At 27.2% G+C, this 23,050-nt stretch overlaps 1 protein-coding gene across 1 annotated transcript; it reads left to right on the top strand.

Moving 5' to 3' along the window:
* Nucleotides 1-637: 637 nt before the first annotated feature.
* Nucleotides 638-22,576, top strand: LOC117170734 (sodium-independent sulfate anion transporter-like). Its single transcript, XM_033357766.1, has 11 exons — nucleotides 638-685; nucleotides 2,548-2,713; nucleotides 3,616-3,770; nucleotides 9,192-9,263; nucleotides 9,433-9,658; nucleotides 10,674-10,986; nucleotides 13,549-13,710; nucleotides 14,079-14,219; nucleotides 17,347-17,492; nucleotides 17,573-17,755; nucleotides 22,310-22,576. Exons 2-11 carry the CDS (start codon nucleotides 2,579-2,581, stop codon nucleotides 22,574-22,576), a joined length of 1,800 nt encoding a protein of 599 aa, XP_033213657.1. The 5' UTR covers nucleotides 638-685; nucleotides 2,548-2,578.
* Nucleotides 22,577-23,050: the final 474 nt, after the last annotated feature.

Genomic DNA, 23,050 nt, shown 5'->3' with positions numbered 1-23,050 from the left:
ATATTCTATTTCCAACAGTTAATTTTCAAGTATTGAAAGTAAAAGCAAATTCAAATGTTCAAAAATGAAAAAAATTGAATTCTTGACCATCGAAGAAAATTAAAAATTCAGCTGTTGAAAGTTGAATTTTCGATTTGCTTTCATTTTCAAAAGTTCAGTTATCAACTTTTGAAATTTTTAAAAATTTTAGCTACCGAAGATTAAAAAACAAATAAAAAATTCAGCTCTTAAAAATTTAACTGACAAAAATGGAATTTTCAGCTGTTACAATTCAATTTCCAACTTTAAAAAATTAATAAAAACTGTAACGTTGAATTTTCAGCAGATCATGTTTAAACTGTCAAAATTTTAAAAAGAATCCAACTGCTCAAAATCATGGAAAACTGAATTTTTTTTAAATTGTCAACAAACAGAGAAAAGAAGGTTCTACAAATATAAAAAATAATAATTAACGGATACGACGTGTACGACCGTCTTAACGTAATTAGAGGAAGGGACGGGGGGGGGGGCAATAGTGCATCATGTAATTATCGTTTCAGTTATGAAGACCTCAGCCGAGTGAAGAAAAACTAATTAATTTTATTATTGCAAATTTTCAGATGGTTTTTTTAACAGAAACAATGAAGGAAAGTTTTAAAGTTTCATACTTGGCATTGAAATTGTATATTTAATTTACATTTTCAGGGTAAGTAATCAAATAATATTTTTTAAATTATGTATTCAAAGCTTAAACATGATAAAGTGAAAATTTCCAAACAAAAATTAAAACTAAAGAATCCTCCCCTTTTATTCTGCCAATTCAGAAAAAAAATATTAACCAAAAGTGATTTTCTTTTCAACTTAATACAAAATTTTAAAATAGGAAATTTCTCTCTTCCGTTTCAGAAAATAATTGTAAGAAAATTCCTCCTTTTTATTTCCCCCTTCCACACAATGCAATTATTAATGAAAGTGGTAAAGAACAAAAAAGTTCTTTTTCCAATTCGGATAACAATTAAACACCAAAATTTATTCCATTCTAATTGAATCAAAATATTGCAAATAAAAAAACTACTTTCTTCAATTCAGAATATAAATAACCAAATTTTTTTTTATAACTCAATAAAAGTGTTAAAAATATAAAAAATCCCTATTCCATATCAGAAATAAAATTTTTTAAATTGATGTTAAAAATAAAAATAATTCCTTTTTAAATTTGGAAAAAATTAAAAATTTTAATTAAACTTCTCAAACTCGAAAAAATGTATAATGAAACTTGCTAGAAATTAGCTAAAAAATGTAGAAATCATAGCTTTTTCAATAATAAATTTTTTCTAACATTATCTGATTAAAATAATTATATTTTGTTACGTACCTGTCCCAAACGATAAATCAAAAAATTTTAAGTTGCTCAATAATGTTAACAAGATAATTCTATACAATTATTTTTTTATTTCTATTTGTTATAGTTTTTGTGTAGCTGAGTTCAATTAAGCTAAAATTAGATTCTGAAAAGATCTGAGATTAAGCAAATAAGTATTATTAGTTTATATTCAAAGTTACATAAATATAATTATTTAAGATTTTTGAAAAAAGATTCAAAAATATTCCAGAAAATTTTCGAAAAAGAATCTAGAAAATATTGAAGAAAATTTTCTTATTTTACAGAATTTTACCAAATTGTATAAAAAATTCAAGTCAGTTTAAAAAATGTTTAGGCCTTATAGACGTTTGCAAACAGTAAAATAATATTTTATAATATAATAATATTCCTTTTTTATGAAATTTCCATTTTTGTTAGAAACTTCCAATACTTTTTTGGCAGTTTTCAAGATCTTTTGAAATCTTGTATAATGTTATCTTAAAATTAATTTTTCAAAATCAAAAATCATTTAGGATTTTTCCAAGAAGTTTACCAATTTTATTTTTATTTTGAGAACTTTCAAAATCTTCAGAAGCCTTCAAAATGTTATATCGACATCTTCAAAATTCGTTATTTTGTGTAAAATATTTTAAATAATTTAAAATAATTTCCAAACTTTTTCACTTCTCTATAATAAAAAATCGTTTTTGATTTTTGTAGGAATCTTCAGAAAAACTGGTTATTTTCTTGCAGCTTTGAAATTTGTTAAAAGCGTCTTTTTTCGAAATCTTCAAAAATCTACATTTTGCTTTAAATTTTATGAAATCTTTTTAAATTTAAAATTAGTATTGGAATTGTTTCTAAATTTTTTAATTACTTACTAAATTTATCTTTATCGTTTAATTTTTAAAAATACCAAATCATTATAAACTTTTCTAAGTACCTATAACAAAATTAATTACATTTTTTTAAGTTGAATTTATTTCGTCATACCTTTTTTAAACACTCAATATTAAAAAAATTGTTTTAACAGACTTTTTAATTGTTTATGTTTTTAAAAGTAGGAAATAAAAATCCAGGAAACTGGTAATGAAATCTTGTTTTGTTTTTTAATGAAAACAGGGCTGTGTACTTGAATCTTCTCTTAACTGGATGAAATAATTCTATAAAAAAATAATAATAATATAATTTTTTTCTAATTCCAGTTTGGACTTTAGTATTCCTGGCAAAAAAAAAATGAAAAGCATAAATTTAATGAACGCTGTAAAAAAGAGAGTCCCAATTGTAACTTGGCTACCTAAATACTCTTTTGATGATACTCTTGGAGATCTAGTGGCTGGATTAACAATTGGATTAACACTCATCCCTCAAGTATTATTTGAAAAAATTTTACTATAATAATTTAATATTAAGACTTAAATTTTTTTATCTAATTGATTAGTTGCATCAATTTTAGAACATATATTTTTTAAATACTACATATTAATCTAAAAATTGTAGTAAATTTAGAAATTATTTTGAATACTGCATTTATGAAAAAAAGAAATATGTGAAAGAATATAAAAATCTGATTCAATTTATGTGATCTCCCGCCAAATCCGAAAAAAAGTTTACACGATAATTGTATTTGGAGAATATTGTTTTTTTTTTCAAAAGTAGGTACAAAAAAAATTATCGATTTTATTATTAAATTAAATAGTTAAAAAAAACAATAATATACAAATACACTTATGGTAAAAAATAATTTTTTTTCTAAGTTATTTAAAAAAAATGTTTTCCATGCTATTGGTATTATTCCTTGGCCCTCAGCGTGCAGACATCTTGCAGGATGACGTCAGAATTTAAAATACCTAATACTAGTTGGCTTGTTTCGAAAACGGATTCGCTGAGCAGTACTTCCGCCGCGCCGTCCTGCCCAATCAGAAATGCCTTTTTCCCGCGAAAAATTCAAGAAGGATAATTTTTGAAATTAGAAATAAATATTTAAACTGATTTTGAAAAATTTTCCTTGAGTAATTACATTTATTTTGTATTGCTTTTTATTTTTACATAGAAATTTTTATTTTTAAATATGCAACTGCCGCTTTCCAAATTTTGTTTTTCATTCTTATTGAAGTTATTATAAAAAAATGTTTTTCTAGGGTTTCGGAAAGTTTATTTAAGATTCATATATTAAGATTTAGAGTCAACATTTTTTTCAAAATTAGTTTTAAAAACCTGGCACAATTTTGTTGTTGGTGAAAATTTCGTATAATTATTATAATAATTTTTAGGCTATAGCTTATGCTGGTTTAGCCGGTTTGGGACCACAATATGGATTATACAGTGCATTTGCTGGAAGTTTCGTTTACATAGTTTTTGGAACTTGCCCGGAAGTTAATATCGGGCCGACCGCCCTTATTTCCTTATTAACTTTTACTTACGCAAGGTAAAACAATAATTATTAATTGATCAATTAATTAATTTAGATTAGATTAATTATATCCCAGTTTAGTTAATTAAGAAAAAGAATAATTATAAACATAAATTTAAAAAAGTCAATTTCTGTAAACTCTCTTTTTTCCTTTGTTTAAAAGTTCTCTCTAAGGAGCTATTGTAACAAATTTTAGAAAACAAACTTTAACTTTAATATTTTAAAGAAATATTTTAGAGCATAATTGTTGATTTAAATGTAGTAATTTGCATATTTCTGTCTGTTATTCGTGTGTACTTTTTATAAATAAAATTATTTCGATTTAATAATTGTAATTATAAAATATTCAAAAATATTGTTAAAAATTCAACTACTTGGTTGAAAGTTGAACTAGTTTGTTCAAAATTAATTTTTTTAAGACTCACCTTTTTCTTTTAAAATTTAACATTTTGTCAAAAAAAGCTTCTTTTTAGGTAGAAATTAATTTTTCTATCTAAAAATTTAACTTTTTCACTTTTCTAAATATATTTTTGATTAATTTATTCCGAAATTTGTCTTTATCGGTTTAATTGAACTGCTTAAAAATTAGTTTCTTTGTTGAAAATGAATTTTTTTAAATGAAAATTTTATAATTTCGTTTTTTCCTTTAGTTCAACTTCGGTTTAAAATTCAACTACTAGGTTGAAAATTAGTTTTTCCTTAGTGAAAATTTTATTTTTTTATCTTAAAATTAACCAACTTATTTCTATTTTGAAAAATATTTTTTATAAATTAATAATTCAAGTATTTGGTATAAAATTTAAGAATTTTATTTAAAATTCTTTTTTTTTGGTTAAAAAATTAATCTTGTTTTTTTTTTAATTTCGTCAGTTTCTTAAGGATTCATGTATGTAGTGAAAAAATTCCTTTTTTGATTGAATTCGACTAGTTGAAAATCGTTTCTTTTTTTGTGAAAAATATTCATTTTCTAAACTGAAAATTTGATGATTCCATTTTTGGTTTAAAATATATCTTTCTTGATTCCTTGATTTCAAATTAATATATTTTGTAGAGGATTTAACGATTTTGTAAAAAATTGTTTTTCTTTCGGCTAATTGAAAATTAAATTACTTGGTCGAAGTTCGATCTATTTTGTTAAAAAATCATTTGTTTTAAGACTCATCTTTTTGCTTGACAAAATATTTATATTGAAATTTCGGATTTTAGGTGTTGTTAAAAATTACTTTTTTTATCTAAAAATTTAATCATTCCATTTCTTATTGGAAACGTATCCTTTATAAATTAAAAATTCGTTTTTTTTGTTTGTTGGAAATTACTTTTTTAACTGAACATTTCACGATTTTATTTTTGTTTTAAAAATCTTTCTCCATTCCTTGATTGAAAATTTATATAATTGATTAGGGATTCAAATATTTTGTTGAAAATTCGTTTTTTAATTTAATTGAACTTACCGAAAGTTATACTATTTTTCTAAACATTCCTTTTCTTTTTTTTAGTTTTAACTTGTTGGTTCGAGAATTTAATAATTTGGTAGAAAATTAAACGTTTGACGCTTGACATATTTTGTTCAAAATTCGCCTTTTTGGTAGAAAATTAATCTTCTTAGTTAAAAAGTCATTTTTTTTAAATTGAAAATTCATTTTTTCAAAAAAAATGTGGACGATTCCATTTTTGGTTAAAACAATATAGTTTTAAAATAAAAATTCAATTATTTGATTTAAAATTAATATAACATTATAAAACTACATTATAAAAAAACTAGAAAAGCTTTTTGTGCAAGTCTGTTTTAAAAAATTGACTTTTTAAAAATTTATTTTAAAAAATATTTTTGAAAATAATGATTTATCAGTAAATCGGATTCACGCGTGTTGCACATTTTAGAATCTAAAATCTAATATTGAGGTTGTTTCTAGCGTGAAGTATTTTAACTGATGTAATTAGAATTAATAGTGGCACAAAGGATATTTTTCCTCGTAGAGACTAGAATTATTCTGTAGAATTTCATTCATGTTTAAACTACTTCTATCTTGTCCATGAGACTATGAAATAAATTGCCGGATGCGGGTTATAACAGGGAATTCGAGTGAAGCTTTATTTTTATTATAAAGTTAAATAATATTTATTTAATGGTATTTAATCATTCTAATGGGAATTGAAACAATTATCTTAAACAGTATTTATTTAAACAGGGCCTGAAATGTTGCGTATTAAGAAACACTTCGTCTATTCCGGATTTGAAAGTTGTTCTTAAATTAAGAAGTTTGCAGTGGCACATTTTCTTTATTTACCAAGCAGCATTTATAGTTTCATAACTTGACATTGTAAAAGTATTATTAATGATCCTTAGTGTTTCTTTAAGTTATTATTCTTCATTCCATGAATTATTCAAATTCTTATTTATTTTTCGCAGGCTTCTCATTATTTTTCTGATCTCCTTTTCCGTTTTTCCCCTTTTTCCTGTTTTAGACTTTCTTATTAGCTCCGGGCAGAAACCCTTATAGTTCCGATCGGGTATTCGATCATCCACCGTATTTTCATCCAAGGAGGGGAAGTGAGGAGAGGAAAAATATGGGAAATAAGAGGAAATTTGAGGAGTAAAAGTAGGGAAAGTGTGGGAAATAAGTAAATGAAAAGTAGAGGAGGTGAGGATAACAGAGGTGGTGATGATAACAGGGGAGATGGAAAGTAGAGGTGGTGAGGGAAAATTATGAGATGAAAAATTGGAAAAGCAAAGAAAATGGAAGTAAGGAAAGTGAGGGGAAGTAAAGTAGGAAGAGTAATAGAAATAAAGAAAGGAAAAGCAGGTGAAGTAAAAAATTATCAGACAAAAAATAGGGTAGCTGAGGAGAAATTAGTGACAGGTAAGTTTGGGTAGTGAGGAATAATAATGGAAGGGAACGTTGGGGTAGTGATAGGAAATATGGGTAGGTAAAGTAGGGGAAATTAGAGGGGGCGGTAGAAGAAGCGACTGTAAGTGACGGAAGGTGATGGCTGGGTAAGGAAAGTAAGGAAAGGGGGATTTTAGCTAGGGACGCGAGGAGGAGGAGAAGGAAGTTATGGAAGTTAGGGGAAATTAGGGAAGGGATAGAGGGAAATGAGAGGAGAGTAAGTATGGAACGTATGAAAGTATGGAAAATGTGTAAATGATAAGTAGGGGACGTGGTAATGAATGAGGAGAGGAAACTTAGGGGAGAGAAGGGAAAATGATGAGATGAAAGGTAGGTGAAGTAAAAAATTATCAGAGAAAAAATAGGGAAAGTAAGGTAAAATTATCGACGGGTAAGTTTGGGAAGTGTGGGAAAATACAGAGAGGGAATGTTGGGTTAGTGAAAGTAAATGTGGGCAGGGAAAGTAGGGGGAATAAGTGGGGAGGTAGGAGAAGCGGCGGTAAGTGAGGGATGCTGATGGCTGAGTGAGGGCAAGAGGAATTTTAGGTAGTGAAGCGAGGAGGGAGAGAAGAGGAGAAAGAAGTTGTGAAAGCTAGGGGAAATTAGGAAAGGAAAAAGAGGGGAAATAAGGGGAGAGAAAGTTTGTGAAATGTGTAAATGAAAAGTAGGGGAGGTGAGAATGAATGACGAGATAGAAAGTAGGTAAGGTGACAGGAAATAACGAAATGGAAGGTAGGGAAATTGAGGGGAGGGAAAGTAGGAAAAGCGAGGGGAAAGTAAGAGAAGGAAAGTAGGTGAAATGAAAAGTTATCAGAGGAAAAATAGGGGAAGTGAAGGGAAATGAGTAACGGGTAAATTTGGGAAGTTAGAAAAAATGAGAGGAGGAAATCTTGGGGTAGTGATAGAAACTGTGAGATGAGCAAGTAAGGAAAATGAGAGCGGGGGAGGAGGGGACACCAGGGAGGGGAAGTAGGAGAAGTGTATAAGTTAAGGAAGCTAACTGAAATTAGAAGAGGGGAAATGACGGGACGGAAAGTAGGGAAGCTCAGAAGAAGCAAATTACAGGGAATGAGGTGAAATGAGGTGAAATGAGGTGAGGGAAAGCATAGAAAGTAAAGGGAAATGAGTTGACATTAAATTTGGGACATGAGAGAAAAAAAGAAAAGGAAAAGTAGGTGTAGTGATGAGAAATTAGGGATGGAGAAGTAACAGAAGTGAGGAGGAATGTGGTAAAAGGATTAGGGGAAATAAGGGAAAATGAGAGGAAAGGAAGTAAGGAAAGTATACGGTGATGAGAAAAACGAAAGTACAGGAATTTAGGAATGAGAAATAGAAAAAGTGAATGTAATTGAAAAGAAGTAGGGTCAATGATTGAGCATGAGGATGAGTAGTGGAGTGGACGTGATAGCGGGTTAGGGGAATTAGGGAAAGGGTAGCTTTAACTAGGGAAGCAAAGAAAGGAGAAGGTAGAGGAGGAGGAAGTTTGGAAAGTAAAGGAAGCGGAAGTAAAGGGAAATGAGGAGAAGCTACTGAGGGAAGATAAGGACAGAGAAAGTAAGAAAACTGAGGAGAGAAAAAGTAGAGAATGGGAGGAGAAATGTGAGCAGGGAAAGTATGCGAAGTGAGGGTAAACGGGGGATGAATAGTGGGAAAAGTGAGAAGAAATCAGGGCAGGGTATGTATGGGAAGTGATGGACCACGAGGAGAGGGAAAGCAGCAGAATGTAGAGAAAATTAAAGAGGGGAAGTAGAAGAAGTGAGTGTAAGAACGGAAAGTAGGGGGAATTATTAGAAATGTGGGCGAGTACAGGAGTCGAAGTGATAGCTGCAGAAGGAAAACATAGGATGGGGAGTTTTAGCTAGGAACGCGAAAAGAGAGGAAAGTAGGGAAGGAGGAATTCTTTTTTGTTAAAAATTGAACTTATTTATTAAAAACGTAACTTTTCAGTTGAAGACTCATCCTTGGATACAAAATTTTTTCTTTGCATTATCGAAAAATTTAATTAGTTCATTTTTGGTTGAAATTGATGTGTTTTAGCTGAGAATTAAACTATTTAGTTAAAAATTTATATCCTTTTTTTTAAATCTAATATTTTTACTTTAAACGTTAGTAGTATAGCTAAACGTTTACGACGCTTTTATCGGCCAAGAATGGTACTTTTATTTGCTAAGTTACCGACATCTGGTAATTACCATCGGTCGGCAAGTGGCATCGTAGCCTCATAGCTATACTACTAACGTTAGAAATTTAAAACGCTTCGAATTGAATTCAAAAAACCTCTTAATAAAAGATATCATTATTTCCATTCTCTATAAATCATCTTAGCCTGTGAAGCCTGTTAATGATACAGACAAAAAAAAGTTGTTAGGCTTCTTTTTGTAAGTGGAGGCGGGGTGGTGGTTCGATATAAAAAAGGTGTTTAATGTATAAATCGAAAAATTCTAGGCCCGAAAAATTAGCTTTAACAGTGTTTATTAATCCATGTAGTAATAATTCAAGAAAGTGAATGTTAATTTTAAGTATAATCAATTTGGTTCTCATTTAACAGGGGGATTCCTGAATATGCTGTTCTTTTATGTTTTCTCTCAGGATGTGTAACAATAATCTTTGCAGTTCTAAGGTTTGTAAGAAGTAAGATAATAATTGTTAAAAATTGGAAAAATATAAACTTCTTTTTTTATTTAATTTAAATAATCTTATTGTTTCTAATTTATGAAAAAAAATTTGTTGATAAAAAAAATTTGTTGATAAAAAAAAGTTGTCTTCATAATTTTTAATTTTTATTTTAGATTAGGTTTTCTTGTTGAATTTGTGTCTACCCCAGTCGTTTCTGGTTTTACTTCAGCAGCAAGTATAATTATAGCTTCCAGCCAATTGAAAGGCTTATTGGGCTTGACAATCCACGGGGAGAGTTTCTTAGACATTTGGAGAGAGCTTTTTTACAAAATAGGGGAAACCAAGATTCCAGATTTGGTACTCTCCTGCTGCTGTATAGTTATCCTTTTGAGTTTAAAAGTAAATTTTCCTACTATTACATACTATTGCACTTTTTTAACTATTTAATATTATATTTTTATTATAAATTATAATTTTTATAACACATACATGATTTCAGCCTTTTTCTATGCCTGTAAAGCGGAGATAAAGGGGTGCTTTTCAAGCATGGTGACTTGAGAAGGAGCAAAAGTGTCAAGTCAGAAAGAGCAAAAGTTCACTTTTGCTCCCTAGGGAGAAAAAATTTGTTGCCAGATGTCAATATAATATATTTCATATAGTATAATAAATATTAAAATAATATAAATATTTGTAAATTTTTGAAATTTACAAAATTTTGAGTATGTTCCTATGCTTGGACTTTGACAAATTTCAAACATTTCATAAAACCCAAATTTTTTAAAATTTCGTAAATGTTCAAATTTAAACACTTTTAATTTGAAAATTGATGAAAACAAAAGGATGAAAAGTATGCAATCAGAAGGAGCAAAAGTGTCACGTCAGAAAGAGCAAAAAAAGGAGCAAAATGTGACTTTCGAAGTCAATAATGAAAATTATGCATCTATAATCTAACATTTGAGCTAAAAAAAGATAAATATATGATAGTAAAGTAATATGATATAATAAGATATTTATAATTATGAAATAATTATATAATGTACAAATAATATAAATATAATATAAATTTACGTATTAATAGCATCATAATATAAATAAGAATGAAAATAATATAAATATTTGTTAATTTTGGAAATTTCAAAAATGTTCTATATCTGCCAATTTTTGAATTTTTTAAAATGTTAAAGATTTCATAAAGCAAAATTTTCCCAATTCCCTAAATTCCATGATTGTCTGAAATTTTAGAAATTGCATTTGAAAATTGGTCACATCAGAAAGAGCAAACGTGTCACTTTAAATTATACGAAAATTATACATCTGAGATCATATTTTGTGCTTCGAAATCATGAATATGTAATAAAAAATATCCTCACTTGGTGTATAATATACCATCGTAAATTTCTATCTTCCTTTTTAGTTCATCAGAGAAATAGAGACTTCGAACAGATTCCTCAGTAAATTTTTTTGGTTTCTTGGGACCGGAAGAAATGCATTAGTCGTTCTTCTTTGTGCGACAGCCTCCTATATTTTTGAAAGTCAATCTACTGTTCCATTTATTTTGACTGGACAGATGATTGCCGGATTACCAAAAGTAGAACCGCCACAATTTTCTCTTAATAATGGAAATCAAACTGTTGACTTTCTTGAAATATGCCAGAATTTTGGATCTGGAGTTATAGTCGTGCCACTGATCTCAATTATAGGAAATGTAGCAATTGCTAAAGCATTTTGTAAGTTTCGAAAATGTATTTATTTAGTCAGTCAACTATTCAGTCACTCATTCATACATTCATCCGTTCGTCCATCTTTTCATCTATCCATTTATTTATCCATCCATCCATCCATCCATTCATCCATCCATTCGTCCATCCATCCATCCATCCACCCATTCATCCATCCATCCATCCATCCATCCATCCATCCATCCATCCATCCATCCATCCATCCATCCATCCATCCATCCATCCATCCATCCATCCATCCATCCATCCATCCATCCATCCATCCATCCATCCACCCATTCATACATCCATCCATTCATTCGTCCATCCATTCACCCACCCATCCATCAATCTCACTACTTATCATTCCATCCACACTATCCACCATCCGTTATATATTATCTATCTATCCATCCATCCATCCATCCAGCAATCCATCCACCCACCCATCCATGCATTTATCCATTTGTCTATCTAAACCCATTCAAACACCCATACATAAATCAATAATTTAATCAACCATTTTCCATCCAACAAACCCACACATCTATCCATCTATTTATACATTCGTACAACCGTCCATTCTTCAATCCATTCTTCCATCCATCCATCCATCCATCCATCCATTCACCCATCCGTCCATCCATCCATTCACCCATCCGTCCATCCATTTATTCATCCAAACCCATTCAACCACCTGCACATCCATCCATCCATTCGTCCACTAATACATCTATCCACTCACCCACCCATCCGTCGATTAATCCTACCATTAATCATTCCATCCACCTAACTACCCACTCATCCAAACAACAACCCACCCACCAATCCATCCTTCCATCCATCCATTCGTCCATCCAAACAACAAAATTACTAACCCACCATCCATATATCCATACAATCATACATTCAAACACATTCCACCTACCACCCACCCACTCATACATCGATCCATCCCTACATCCGGCCATCCTTCCATCCGTCGATTTATACATCCACCCACCTATCCATATACCCACCCAATCATCCTTCCTTCCATCCATTTATACATACATCCATTAATCCACCTATCCATACATCCATACATTCACCTATACATTCATCCATCCATCAACCCATCAATAATTTAACCCATCTATTCGTCCACCCAAAAAACCCACACATATACCTATTCATTTATCAATTCGTGCATCCGTTAATTTATCCGTCCATCCATCCATTCATCTATATATCCACCCATCCATCCTTCCATCCACCCACTTATACATCTGCCCACTTATCTATGCATCATTTAATCCTTCCATCCATCCATTCATATATTCATCGAACCAAAAAACCCATAAATCTATCCATTCGTCCATCTGTCCATTCATCCATCCATCTGTCCATCTATCCATTCATCCACCCATCCATCCATTTATCAATTCGTCCATCCATCCTTCCACCCATAATTCGTTCATCCATCCATCCTTCCATCCATCCATAAATTCGTCTATCCATCCTTCCATCTATCCATCCATCCATCGATCGATCCATTTATCTATTCCTCCATCCATCCTTCCATCCATAATTTGTTCATCCATCCATCCATCTGTCCATCAATTCATCTATTTGTCCATCCGTCCTTCCATCCATCCATAAATTCGTCAATCCATCCTTCCATCTATTCATTTATACATTCTCCCACTTATCCATCGATTCATTCATTCGTCTATCCATCCATCCTTCCATTCATGCATTTATACATTCATCCATATGTACATTTGTCCACCCACCAACCCTTTAATCCATCGATTCTACCATTCATCATTCCACCCACCCGTCCATCTATTTGTCCACCTATCCATTTATACATCCATTCATCCATCCAAACCCACCCACCCACCCACCCACCCACCCACCCATCCATCCATCCATCCATCCATCCATCCATCCACCCATCCATCCATCCACCCATCCATCTATCTATAATTTAATCCATCTATAAATCTATCCAAATATCCTTCAATCCATCCATCCACCTACCCATCCATCATTTAATTCATCTATCCATACTTACACCTATACAACCATCCTACCAGTCATCATCCCAAAAAACCAACCACTCAACCATCAATCCTCCCATGCATCATTCCATCCATCCATCCATCCATCCATCCATCCATCCATCCATCCATCCATCCATCCATCCATCCATCCATCCATCCATCCATCCATCTATCTATCTATCCATCCATCCATCCATACGTCCATGCGTCCATTAATCCATCTATTTTCATCCTTTTTTATCTAATCTTTTTTTAATTTAATTATTTATTTATTTTGTGATCAATTTAGTCATATAAAATATAGACAGTAAAATAGTAAAATAGCCAGTAAAAATTTCTTTATGATTTTATAAACTACTCATACATGGAAGATCCACTAACTAATGATGTGACGAATGTTATTTTTTCAAATAAAAAAAAAAGAGCTAGAACATTTTTCTTAGATGTAACAGGAGTAGTGTTAAAAATCGTACCGAGAATTGGTAGATTTCACGCTCTAGCAATTACATAAAATTTTTTCAAGCTCGTGGCAAGGCTTTGGACGCGACACAAGAAATGTTCACCTTGGGAGTTTGCAATCTAGTCGGGTCCTTTTTTCACTCAATTCCCGTCACTGGATCTTTTTCTCGTAGCGCTGTGAGTAACGCTTCCGGGGTGAGAACTCCTTTAGGTGGACTTTATACCGGTAAATATAAACTTATATCCAATTTAGGATGTTCCAAAAAAAGGATTTTTTTTATTTTTTCTAAAATTGCTCTCCCAAAAGAGTTTTGTGTGTGTGTCAAAATCATCTATAATTTTTTTTTCGAATTGAAGAAAAAATATTTAGGTCCCCCCTTCCATACCATGAGCAGCGATTATTTGAATATTATAAAAGTTTTATGGGAACCCTTGAATATTTTTTTTTTAATTTTGCCAAAAATCAGAACATATTTTGACACAAACACTTTACGTTGAAAGTGCGATTTGAGAATTGAAAATGACTGTTTTGGACAGCAATAATATTTTTTTTTCTGTAATTAAATTTAAAAAAAATTAAAATTAATTTTTTAGGTATTTTAGTTATACTGGCACTGAGTTTATTGACTCCGTATTTCTATTACATTCCAAGAGCAACATTAAGCTCTGTTATCATTTGTGCTGTTATTTTTATGGTTGATATTGAACTCGTAAAATCTGTCTGGAAAAGCAGCAGTAAGTAAATCGATTTTTTAGTGTAAAGCAATATTAATTTTTATATTTTATACTTAATAAATATTATAGATTTAATTATTTGAAAACCAGAACATAAAATGTTTTAAATTCCGGACACAAAAGAATAATTTTATCAAAAATAAAAAATAGTTGAATTCAACTAAAAAAAAGGATAAATTTTTAAAAAATAGCTCAATTCTCAACAAAAACAAGTCAAAAAAAATTTGTAGGCCAAAAGAAAATAAATTTTCTGCAACATACATAGTTAAATTTTCAAACCAAGAAATGAGTTTTTAATTTAAATTATGAATCTTCCAAAAATAAAAAATTAATTTTGAACCAAATAGTTGAATTTTTCACTAATGAGATTATTTCTTGACGAAAAAGGAAAATTTTCTAATCAAATCATAGAATTTCCTACTAGAAAAGATAAATTTGCTGCTTAAAATAAAATAATTGCATTTTGAGTTAAGAGAATAAATGACCAGAAAAAGAAAGGAGTTCTTAAGTAAATAAGTGAATTTTCAACCAAAAAGATTCTTTTCCAATAAAGAAGATTAATTTTGTAATAAAAAAGGCAAATTTAAAAAAAAAAAAAATTTTCAACGAAAAAAGATACATTTTTCTTTTGAATAGAAGTGGTTATATTTCAAGTTAAAAAAATGATTTTTCAACAAAAAATAGGAATTTTTAACAACATATTACATTTTTTAACCGAAAAGATGGATTTTTCATTAAACATAAATTGAATGATAGGTCAATTTTAAGTTGAAAAAATTAATTTTCAACCCAGAAAAAGAAATAATTCTCAACAAAATAGTTCAGTTTTCAACCAAAGAATATTATTTTTTTACAAAAAATGTAATAGTTGATATTTTAAAAAAATTTTATCCAAAAACTTGAAAAAAAAATTTTTTATTCATAATTATTTTAATTGAAAATTTATTCCTTTGATATAAAATGTAACTATTTTGTTAAAAATTATTTTTTTTTATATATGAAAATTTAACTAGTACATTTTTCGTTGAAAATTAATCTTCTAATTACGAATTAAAACCATTTTTTGTGAATTTACTAAATTATCCATTTTAATTTTATTGAACAATATTTCTCCCCTTGTTTTGTTGAGAATTCGCTTTTCTTGGATTGAAAATGTATTATTTTTTAAACTGAAAATTTAACTCTGTTGTTATTAGTTAAAAATGTATGTTTTTAGGTGAAAATTACACTAATTGGTGGAAAATTCATTTATCTTGATAAAAAATAAATCTTTTTGGTTTAAAATACACATTTTTGTTTTAAAATTCATCTATTTTTAATTTAATTAAATCTAGTATCCACATTAATTTTCTTTTGTTCACTTGAAAATAAAACAATTTTATTTAAAATTTGTTATTTCCTTGTTTGCAAATTAATTATTTTTTAATCTACAATTACATTTGAAAATTCCGGATTTTTCGTTGAAAATTCAACTATTAGATGGGAAATTCATCTTTTTGGTAGAAAATTTATCTTCTTGGTTGAAAAATAATCTTTTTAATTGAAAATTTAACTATATTTGGTTAAAAATTGACGTATTTTGTTGAAAATGGAACATATTTACTTCAAACGTTAGAAATTGAATGCGATTTAAATTCATTATATTTATTTAATTTGATATATAGGTTAATATATTTATCATATAATTATATGACCTTCAATTTATTTCCCGATTTTCGTTAATAAAAACTCCTTATTTTGTTGAAAATTTGTCTCTTTGGTTGGAAATTCCACTTTTTTGTTGAGGTGCAATATTTTTTTCTTTCAAAATTACTTTTTCTAACTAAAAATTTTCCCAATTCATTAGATAATTTAGGGTTTTCAGCTGAAAATTAAACTATTTGGTTAAAAATTCATCTTTTCTTCACAACCATCGGTCGGTATTGCAGATTTACTATCGGTTAGTAAGTTGAGTCGAGGCCTTAAAGCTGTGCTACTAACGTTAGAAATTTAAAGCGCTCCAAATTTTGTTTGGAAATTTATAATTTTGTGGTTTGAAAATTAATTATTTTATATAAAGTTTCACCATTCTGTTTAAAAATTGAGGAGTTTTAGTTGAAAATTCAAAACTATTTGGCTAAAAATTAACCTGTTTTGTTAAAAGTGAAAGATATTTTCGTGTAATGTTAGGAATTAAAACGGTCTTAAATTCAATTCAATATTTTTAATTAATTTGATATATACTTTAATATATTTATTATATTAATATACTGCTTTAATATTTGATTTAAAGTATTTATTTTCGTAAAAAATCTCCGTAATTCGTTGAAGATTTATCTCTTTGGATAAAAATTCAACTATTTTGTTGAGGTCAAATATTTTTTTCTTTAAAAATTAATTTTTTTAACTGAAGATTTTTCCATTTCATTTGAAAATTGAGGTGTTTTAGTTGAAAATTCAACTATTTGGTTGATCATTTGTAGATTTTGCTGCAAATTCGTCTTTGTTTTGGGGGAAAATTAAATTTCTGGTTAGAAATTTGATATTTTCCACCTAATTTCAACTATTTGGTTATAAACTCATTTTTTTAAATCAAATATGTTAGCTCGAAACGTTAGCAGTATAGCTGTACAGCTAAAACGCCATTTTTCAAGAAAATAAATTAATTTTAAACTAAGAACATACATTTTTAAACAAAACTGTAGAGGTACTTTTTTACTAAAGAAAAAATTAATTTTAATCCAAAAGAAGACGAATTTTCTATAATATAGTTTAATTTTCAACCAAAGAAATCAGTTTTTAACTTAAATGGTGAATTTCAAGAAAAAAAAAATTTTGAACCAAATAGTGGAATTTTCTACTGAAAAAGATAAATTTGCGACTTAAACATAAAATAATTACATTTTAAGATGAGCAAATAAATCATCAACATAAAAAATGAGTTTTGAAGTAAGTAGTTGCTAAGTTACCGACATCAGGTAATTACCATCGGTCGATAAATTATGTCCTAGCCTTATAGCTATACTACTAACGTTAAAAATGTGCGTACTTTGAAATTAAGAACATTTTAGGCCTTGACTAGTTTATTATTTTCTTAAACGTGAATGATAATTTAATTTTAAATTAATTTTATTTGTATAATTTGCAGAAAGAGATCTAATTCCAGCGATTGTGACTTTTTTGTCCTGCCTTTTTGCGGGTGTTGAATTAGGAATTATGGTCGGTGTAATAATCGACATTTTAATTCTCATTTACTTCAATGCTAGACCTACAATGTATATAGAATACAGAAATGTAAATAATTATTAAATAAATAAATATTTTAATAATTAAAAATGTTTTTATACTTTAAAAAATGTATCACTAAATTTCAGATGCAATCGTCTTCTTATGTTATTGTGAGACCAAGCACAGGGCTTCTTTTTCCGGCCGTAGATTATCTTCGAACCTATTTGACTGAATGTTTAACAGAAAAAAAACGTCAGCCTCGGAAAAGTCAAATGAATATTGTGCTCGATGGTCTGCACATTGATAGAATAGATTTTACAGCCATACAGGTAAGGAATTTTCTCTGCGTATAAATAATAGTGAATAATATATAGAATAATAAATAAATAATACTAATAAAAATAAAATAATATCGGTACCGGCTCAGGGATCGAACCCCGGGCCTCTAATGAAAATCCGAGAATAATAATTATTATTCTCTGCCTGTTCAAGTATTACGTGAGAGCTTTTTCGGTCACTTAGAAATATATATTTTTAGTCCAAAATTCAACTACTTGGTTAAGAGTTGAAATATTCTGTTAAAGTTCATTTTGTTGGTTTAGAATTAATTTTTTTTTTTCAAATTCGTTTGTTTTTTGTTTAAAAATTCATTTTTGAAATGGCAATTTAAATATTTCAGTTCTAGTAACAATTTGTATTTTTTAATTAATAATTCAATTATTTGTTTAGAAATTCTTCTTATAAGTATAAAATAATATACTTGATTAAAAATTTAACTATTAATCTACTTGTTTAAAAATTCAAGTATTTTGTTAAAAAGTCAACTTTTTTTAATAGAAAATTTAAATTTTTTGTTGTGAAAACTTATTTTATTGGTCTAAAATATAAATATTTGTTTCAAATTCTTTTTTTTTTTGTTGAAACCTAATTTTTGATAAAAAAATTTAACTATTCCATTTTTGGTTAAAATTGATCTTTTTTCATTAAAAATTCAATTATTTGTTTAGAAATTCTTCTTATAAGTAGAAACCAATACAATTAGTTTAAAACTCAACTATTTTATTAGAAATTCAAATTTTTTTATAGAAAATTTGACTTGTTTTCTTGAAAGTAATACTTTTTTGAAAATTCATGTTATTTGTTTAAACTTAAACTATCTGTTTAAAATTATTTTTTTTTCTTTTTAATTGAAAATTCATCTTTATGGTAGAAAAAAAATCTACTTGGTTGAAATTTGATCTATTTTATTAGAAATTCACTTTTTTTTTTGAAAATATAGCTGTTTTGTTAAAAATAATACTTTTTTGAAAATTCATTTTATTTGTTTAAAATTCGTCTTTTTTCTCTCGATAACTTATTTTTCATCTAAAAAATGAACTATTCCATTTTTGGGGAGAATTTGCTTTTTTTAATTGAAAATCCATCTTTGTGGCAAAAAATTATTCTACTAGGTTGAAAATTTAAGTATTTTCTTAAAAAGTCAACATTTTTATAGAAAATTTAACTTCTTTGTTGTCAAAGTTCATTTGATTGGTTGAAGAAAGAATTATTTGTTTAAACTTTTTTTTAAACTATTTTTTGATCTGACAATTTAACTATGCCATTTTTGGTTCACAAATAATCATTTTTAATTGAAAATTCAATTATTTGTTTCGAAATTCTTCTTATAAGTAGAAAATAATATACTTGGTAGAGAATTCAACTATTTTGTTAGGATGTGACATTTTTTTTTAGATAATTTCATTGTTTTTGTTAAAAGTACTACTTTTTTAAAAATTCATTTTATTTGTTTATAGTTAAACTATATGTCTAAAATTCATTTTTTTTTGTTGGAGAATCATTTTTGATCTAAAAAAGGAAGTATTCCATTTCTGGGTAGATTTTTATCTTTTTTAATTGAAAATTCATCTTGCTTGTAGAAAATTCAAGTATTTTGTTGAAAAGTCAACTTTTCTGTACAAAAAATTTAACTTTTCGTTGTGAAAATTTCTTTTATTGTTTTTAAATAGAAATATTTGTTTTAAATTCTTTTTTCTTGTTGTTGAAAACTAATTTTTGGTCTGATAATTTAACTATTCTATTTTTAGTTAACAATTTATTTTTTTAAATTAAAAATTCAATTATTTCTTAAGAAATTCTTCTTATAAGTAGAAAATAATATACTTGGTTAAAAATTCAACTATTTTGTAAGAAATTCAAATTTTTTTTTAGAAAACTTGACTTTTTTGTTGGAAGTACTACTTTTTTGAAAATTCATTTTATTTGTTTAATATTACACTATCTGTTTAAAATTATTCTTTTTTTCTTGAAAACTTATTTTTAATCTATAAAATAAACTATTCCATTTTTGGGGAAAATTTGATCTTTTTTAATTGAAAATTCATCTTTGTGGTAGAAAATTAATCTACTTGGTTGAAAACTCATGTATTTTGTTAAAAATTCAAATTTTTCGTAGCAAATTTAACTTTTTTGTTGTGAAAATTCATTTTATTGGTTTAAAATAGAACCATTTGTTACAAAAATTTTTGTTAATTAATTTTTGAAATGGCAATTTAAATATTTCATTCCTAGATGACAATTTATCTTTTCTAATTTGAAAACTAAATTATTTGTTTGAAAATTCATCTTTACGGCAGAAAATTAATATACTTTGTTAAAAATTCAACTAATTCGTTAAAAAGTCAACTTTTTTTTATAGAAAACTTTACTTTTTTGGTGTGGAATTTATTTTATTTGATTTAAAATAGAACTTTTCGTTAAAATTTATTTTGTTTGTTTGTTCAAAACTAATTTTTGATCTGATAATTAAACTTCAATTTTTGTTTAAAAATTTGTCTTTAGTAATTAAAATTTTAATTATTTGTTTCAAAATTCGTCTTTTTGGTAGAAAATTGATAAATTGTTTGAAAACTGAAGTATTTTTTTTTTAATCCATTTTATTGATTCAATATTTAATTATCTCATTTAAAATTACATTTTTTGGTTCAAAATTAATTTTCTTGAAATGTATCGTTTTTAGTTGAAAACCTATTATATTTTTTATAAAAAGTACATATTTTTCAGTTAAATATTTTGCTAATTGATTGAAAGTTAAACCACTCTGTTAAAATTTTTTTCTTTAAAAATTAATTTTTGAACTAAAAGTTTAACTATTGTATTTTTGGGTAACAATTTATCTTTTTAAATAAAAAATTCAATTATTTATTTGAAAAATCGTCTTTTTGGTAGAAAATTAAAAGTTAAAATTAATTTTTTAACTGAAAATTTAACTATTCAATTTTTTGTTAAACATTAATTTTTTTAGAAGGAAATTTGAGTATTTAATTTTTGTATGAAAATTGAGTACTTGAAAATTCCTCTTTTTCGATTGAAAATTCTATGATTTTTGGAAAAAATTCAACTATTTGGTTAAAAAATAATTTCTTGTTTGAAATTTGGATTTTTAGTTGGAAAATTCATAAAAAATTTATTTATTTGTTTAAAAATTTAACTATATAGTTGAAAATTATGAGTTTTTTGGTTAAATTTTTTTTTAATTCAAGTACATGTACTCTATTTTAATTGAAAAATTATAAATTTAGGTTAAAAGTCGATGTATTTTGTTGAAAATTCGCCTTTTTCATTAGAATATTTAATTGAAAATGAACCTTTTTGGTTGAAAATTCAACTATTTAGTTAAAAAAAACTTTTTTTTTTTGGTTGATGATTTATTTTGTCAACTCAAAATCTAATTAATTATATTTTTCAGTTGCAACTTTATATTGAAAAATTCAAAAATTTTAAAAATTAAAAAATTAAATTAAAAAAATTAAAAAATTAAAAATTGATTTTAATGAAAAAGTAACTTTCCATTTTTGTTCGAAAATGTATTTTTTCAGTTGAAAATTCATTAATTTTCTGAAAGAAACTCGTCTTTTTAAGTTGCAAATTCAATTATTTTGCTAGAAAATTAATTTTTTTTGCCATAAAATTTTTCTTTTCGTTGAAATTTACAGTTTATGTAAAGTTTTTATCGTTTCGGGTTGAATACTAAACTTTCTTGTCGAAAATTCGATTTTTTTGGTCGAAATTTGATCTGTTATGGTTAAAAATTCAACTATTTGATTGAAATTCAACCTTTTTTGTTGAGGATTGAGATCTTTTTTCTTAATTTATCTTTTTTGGTTGAATTCAACTGTTTTTTAATTTGCAATAAAAATCTTTTTTTGGTTTAAAATAAAAAATTGTTGAAAATTTGTTTTCTTTTTATTGAAAATTAATTTGTTTAACCGAAAATTTAACTATTTCTTTCTTGGCTTTTTAATATTTTCTATTAAAAAATGCAAAATTAATTTTCTTCGTTTAATTCAACTGCGGTTGAAAATTTAATTATTTGGCTGAAAGTTAAACTACTTTGTCAAAAATTAATTTTTCTTAAGATTCACTTATTTGGTTAAAAATGAAGATTTTTTGCTAAAAATATTTTTTTCTTCGTCAAAATTTTAAGTTCTTATCAGAAATTTAACTAATTCATTTTTCTTTTGGAAAATATTTTTTATAAGTTAAAAATTCAAGTATTTGGTAGGAAATTGAGGAATTTTTTTTGTTGAAAATGCATCTTTTTGGTTAAAAAATTAATCCTGTTTTCTTGTAAATCGTCAAAACTTTTATATTGAAATTTCGGCTTTTTTTTTACTTTTTTTTAATCTAAAAACCTTTTGGATTCATAACTAATTTTTTTAGGCCTTGCGAAATCTTACGCAAGATTAGAAGTTAACCCCCCCCCCCCCCCCCCCCCCCCCCCCATTACACCAAAGTGCTTGGGGAAAATTTTAACGGCGCCTAAAAAAAAAAATAAATAAATAAAAATCAGTGCATCTACAATAAATTGTTAATTTTTTCAGGGAATCAATTCGGTTGCCAAGGATTTGAAAGAAGTGGGTGGTCGATTGATACTTTTGAATCCAAAGGACGAAATTTTGATGAGTATTCAATCATATATTAAAGAAAATATTTTGGTAGCTCGGACGGATTCCGAGTTGACTGCCGCACTGAAAAAAGTCGACGGTTTTTTACCTAATGTTGATAAAAATATAAAATCTTCAGAGATGTTCAACGGAAAGACAATAATTAGGATTACTGACACAAATAATGTTAGCACAAATTTATGAATGTTGTATTATCGTAAATATAATTTTTATGAAATTTTGGCTATTTTGATTTATTAGTTGAAAGCGAAAAAATTATTTTCGAATAATTGCGGTAAAAAAAAAACTTACAAGATAAAGACAGAAAAAATATATTTTTTTTTAAAATTTATTGATAAGAAGTTTCACAGGCCAAAATACTATAAAAAAGGAGAAATATCTTTTTCACGAAAATGGGATAATTCTTGAAAAAAAAAATAATAATAATAATCTTCGACGTAATAATTAAATTGAAAAAAAGTTGAATCTTTTACAAAAAATTTGAAAGTAACTGAAAAGATGAATTCTAAAATAAAAAAGACGAAATATTGAACCCAGAAAAATAATTCTCCACCAAACATTTTTTTTTGTTGAGAAAATGTCCCAATTTTCAATAAAAACATACATTTCCGTCCAAAAATAGAATAATTAAATTATCAGTGGAAAAAATTAATTTGT

The sequence above is a fragment of the Belonocnema kinseyi genome, chromosome 4, assembly GCF_010883055.1.
Source record: "Belonocnema kinseyi isolate 2016_QV_RU_SX_M_011 chromosome 4, B_treatae_v1, whole genome shotgun sequence".
Classification (NCBI taxonomy): Eukaryota; Metazoa; Arthropoda; class Insecta; order Hymenoptera; family Cynipidae; genus Belonocnema; species Belonocnema kinseyi.
This window is presented reverse-complemented; position numbering and strand designations above follow the sequence as displayed.